Source organism: Juglans regia, chromosome 9 (genome assembly GCF_001411555.2).
Source record: "Juglans regia cultivar Chandler chromosome 9, Walnut 2.0, whole genome shotgun sequence".
Lineage (NCBI taxonomy): Eukaryota > Viridiplantae > Streptophyta > Magnoliopsida > Fagales > Juglandaceae > Juglans > Juglans regia.
In genome coordinates, this window is record NC_049909.1 from 17,676,514 (window position 1) to 17,680,790 (window position 4,277).

At 35.6% G+C, this 4,277-nt stretch overlaps 1 protein-coding gene across 1 annotated transcript; it reads right to left on the reverse strand.

The window, feature by feature from the left end:
• Nucleotides 1-340: 340 nt before the first annotated feature.
• Nucleotides 341-3,979, reverse strand: LOC109014291 (probable xyloglucan endotransglucosylase/hydrolase protein 30). The gene is made up of 4 exons (XM_018996707.2): nt 3,538-3,979; nt 3,197-3,297; nt 2,443-2,651; nt 341-1,022 (listed from the first exon to the last, which is right to left on the reverse strand). The coding sequence occupies exons 1-4, from the start codon at nt 3,746-3,748 to the stop codon at nt 509-511; spliced, it is 1,035 nt and encodes a 344-aa protein (XP_018852252.1). The 5' UTR covers nt 3,749-3,979; the 3' UTR covers nt 341-508.
• Nucleotides 3,980-4,277: the final 298 nt, after the last annotated feature.

The following is a 4,277-nucleotide window of genomic DNA, read 5'->3' on the forward strand; positions in this document are numbered from 1 at the left end:
TGACTGGGCCCAAAATTGAAATATGATAATTTAAGATGTTGATAACATCTTAAGGGTGGGCAGCGGGGCCCGTCTCAGTATGGGTTAGCTGGCTATCCCGCTCCGCCACGCACCATGCGGGTATCACCTTTATAACATCTAAACTCATCTTAACAGTTTTGGTGGGCTCTACAAACACATCTAAATTCATTTTAGGTGTGTCCTACGAAATTCATTTCACCATCTCAACTCACTACTATTCATAGAAAATTCAACTCAACTCAATTCAGCTCAACTCAATATCCAAACACAACCTTAGTTGTGGGGATAGGATATTCTTGCCCGATAAAAGAGAAAAATATTTTCCTTATTAAATCAATAAAAGAACATCTCACTTCATAAGGATTTATATTTTGAAGATTTAATCTGCTTCATGGTAGGAAAAAAAAGCATTATAAATTAAAACCCACAAACCAACATCCTAACCTTTTCAATTTACAGGTAATTAATTAAATTACTTAAAGGGATATCACATATTAGAATCAAAGGCAGATAAAGTGGCTGAGATTCGGCTCCGCCGGCGGCGATGGCTCCCTTCAAACTTCAATCTTCCTGTATCCTTGAACCGTCGCTTCTCCGATGGAATAATGACGCATTCTGGTGGTGGCAAAGGATACCGCAACGTATCATAACAATAGGAGTAATACATGAATCTTTGGCGGAACTTACGCATGGCAAGACGACGCTCAAGTGTCACAACAGCATAATCTTTAGTGTCAAGGTAAGCATCCTTTTCGACACAAACACCAGCTCCAGCCGGAACTTGCTGAATAGGGTCAGTGGGGCAGCCCTCAAGGACAAGATCCTTAAATTCGGCTACAAAGGGTGCATACTTGTAGTTAACTTTGTATCTACCACCGGAAGTTGCCCAATTTGAAGCATCCCATATGGTGGCATATAATGACATTGGCTTTGATGGGTAGTCTCCACCCATTGCTTCATTTCTCACAACCTCTCTGATTGGAACCTCATCGATGTAGAATCTAATATTCATTCAAATAACATAAATATTATTTTCATGTTAATACTTCGGAGAGAATAACAATGTGTACAATATAATACATGCATATATTTAATAGAAAAAAATTCAAAAAAACGTACGTAAATATGAATATAAACATGAGATGATAAGTTAGAAAACAAGTCCTTCATATATATTATATTAATATTAATAAGAATAATACTACATACAATCGTGAAATGTGCAAGCGTCATGCAGTCGCTTTGAAAAATAATGAATCTATTAATAAAAAATTAATTTTTTTCATGTGGGTCCAGTATTTATTCATTTTTTTTAAATAATTATACAACGCTTGCACACTCACGACTAAAACTATCATTTCTCTATTAATAGTGATGAAGACACTATATATGTGACAGCTTGCAAAATTCAAATGTGGTCAAGCTTATTGTTTTATCTATAGTTTCATTAGTTTGGAACGTATCACTAGGTTAGGTGGGTTTTGCCAGCATATATATTTTGGCAACTGGTATACGTACAGGAATCTATGAAAAATAAGCTAAGTTTGGTAGCCTAATATACGTAATCAATTCACATGCATGCTTATTATAACTTACTTAATATAAGCTAGCGAATATTAATGGTCTAAAGTTCCTAGCTAGCTACACTTTTTTTTTTACTTCCCTTTTGTATACACACTACCAAGTTTATATATAATATGGCAATCTCAGTATACATATAGTAAGATATATGCATATTAATATTACTATATATGTATATATCTGATTAATTTGGCCTAGCTACTTACAAAAAGATCAGTAAGAAATTAAATACCCTCTTAATTTGAAAAAAAAAAATGTAACAAGAAATTAGAAAGAAAACTTCAAGATTTCAAATTATTATATATTGATCATGTAGATCACTTCAAATGAAGAATTAACTTGCACCAATTTATTTTTTATTTTTAGTTAGAGGAGGGGCTTTTTGAACTCCAGATCACCTCCATTTAAGAAGTATAGATTATACCAATCAGACCACAGCTCTTTAGCAACTTGCACAAATTAAAGATCTGCCAGAGTTGAAGAAAAATAAATATGGTAATCCATAAGTGGAAATAATAATTAGGCGTCCATAACATCATTATGATCTTTTTCGAAGTTCAATAATGAAAGCACACGTACGCTAGCTTGTCCACTAGCTTAAGGAACGTTCCACGCGGCAATGCCGATCGAACCCAGCATTCATTCCTGATATAATTCCCCACTCGTTCATGATCATGTCAAACGATCGAGGCTATTAATATATATATATACATATATTATATAAACGACAACGATCGATAAAAACCGAGTACTATGTTCCATATAAGCAGAATTAATAAGAAAATTCAAAGTGGAAGCCAAATTTAGACCAAAAAAAAAAAAAATTTCTCGCGTACGTACATAATGTTTTTGGCCGTCCAGAGGATGCTGTAGCGATGGAATTGCTTGGTAGGATCGAACCAAAGGTGGTAGCGCTCCTCCCGGCCACGGCTTGTGCTGCCATTGCCGTACAAGTTGGTCTGGAACCTCCATGGTTTCCCTTCTGTGTTCCCTAAGAACTCGAAGTCTAGCTCGTCATGGCTCTTCTCGAATACGTCACCGTTTGATGTCTGCATGGAGAGAGAGAGAGAGAAGAGCATATGTATCAAGAAAAATCAACGACGATCATGGCTTGTAATCATTGAGGATGATTGTTTTGCAGGGCATGGGTAGGTTGGACTAAAGAAAAGCTAGAGCTAGTGTGATGAGAGGAAATTAAACCAAAAATATATTTTTAATTAAGCTTGAAAGATTGACGTATCGTGTACAAGCTGGAAATTAAATGCTGAAAACTAAATGCTTTGGAATGTTAAGTATTTAATTAATATTGTTGTGTTTGAAAACATAGACTTTCTCGTTTAATTATATGCCACTTAAATTCAATAAATTTGGCTTGGTCGGTTACAAATCTCAACTTTTGAAATTAAGAAAAAACTTCATGGTCATGCGCATGCACAATAGTCAACATACATTTGATCATTTTCTTTCTGTCTCCTGATTATTTTTCTTAGCAAATTAACAAAAAAGGGTAAGAAAACCATCTTCTTTTTCCTTAAAAATACAAAGACAAGAAGCTAATTAACCAAAGGATGTTTGTTATATATCATGCACCTACATAGAAGGCAACGCAGATGCCGGCCGTGTAATCCGACGGCAACTTGATGTTGGCGCTGAAGAACCCATGTTGGTATAGATTGGAGGAGATGAAGCCCGAACCTATACATGATCGGAAAACAAATAACAAAAGAAAAACATGAACCGGCCTGAATTATAAGTTATTCAAAAACAAGATGATCAAACATAAAATTATCTTGATCTTCCTACTAACATACATAAATATACACACATATGTGCACATATATATACATGCACATATATATATATATATATATATACGCCCATATACATGATGAATGTTTAGATATATATGAGAGATATATATAATAATATTGTTACCTGTGAAGCGATCGAGGAGGAGGCGGACACCTTTGCCGTCAGGGGAGCGGACGAGATTGCCGTCGCCGAAGAGAGGAAGGTAACCTTGGTTGAAGGGAATGGTGGTGAGGTTGAAATTAGCTGCGTTAGCAATGGAGAAAAATAGAGGGATAAGGAAAGCAGACAGCACAAACAACGTATCAGAGGGTCCAAAACAACGTAAGCGATCCATATGTTCTTTCTGTTTTCTCTCTCCTCCCCTTGATTTGCTTTTTCTGCATGCGATGTTTATTAATAGACACAGAACAACAACAAGAACGGAAGGAATTCAATGCAAATTAAAGGGGAGAGAGAGAGAGAGAGAGAGAGAGAGAGAGAGAGAGAGAGAGAGAGAATTGTCTTTGGCTGCTGAGGTTTCTTGGTCTTGTGTGCATGCACGAGAATGCCCTTGCTATGTTGTGATATTATGAGGTGGCCACTGTGGAGGATTATATAGCAGTGGTGGTTAGGAATTGGAGATTATTTTTAAATTAATTTGAGTTTTTTTAATTTAATTATTTATTGGAGTTTTAATGATTGAACCTAACATATCAAACAGGGATTGGAAAATAATATTTATGAATGCAATTGCCAACAGTGGAGGAGGTCCACTGTTGGAGAGGATTATGGGGTAAATATATATCAATAAGCATGCAGGGTGGTTGGAAATTTGTGATTAAATTTTAGGTATTTTTGAGTTTTTTCTTTTTAATTATTGGTGG

What these genes read in the sequence shown, in the direction of transcription:
- LOC109014291 (XM_018996707.2), bottom strand. Translation starts at nt 3,748, where the DNA reads ATGGATCGCTTACGTTGTTTTGGACCCTCTGATACGTTGTTTGTGCTG. An exon ending in CCTCCTCGATCGCTTCACAG is followed by an intron (nt 3,298 to 3,537) that starts GTAACAATATTA and finishes GATCATGTATAG; the next exon opens with GTTCGGGCTTCATCTCCTCC. An exon ending in GCATCTGCGTTGCCTTCTAT is followed by an intron (nt 2,652 to 3,196) that starts GTAGGTGCATGA and finishes CTCTCCATGCAG; the next exon opens with ACATCAAACGGTGACGTATT.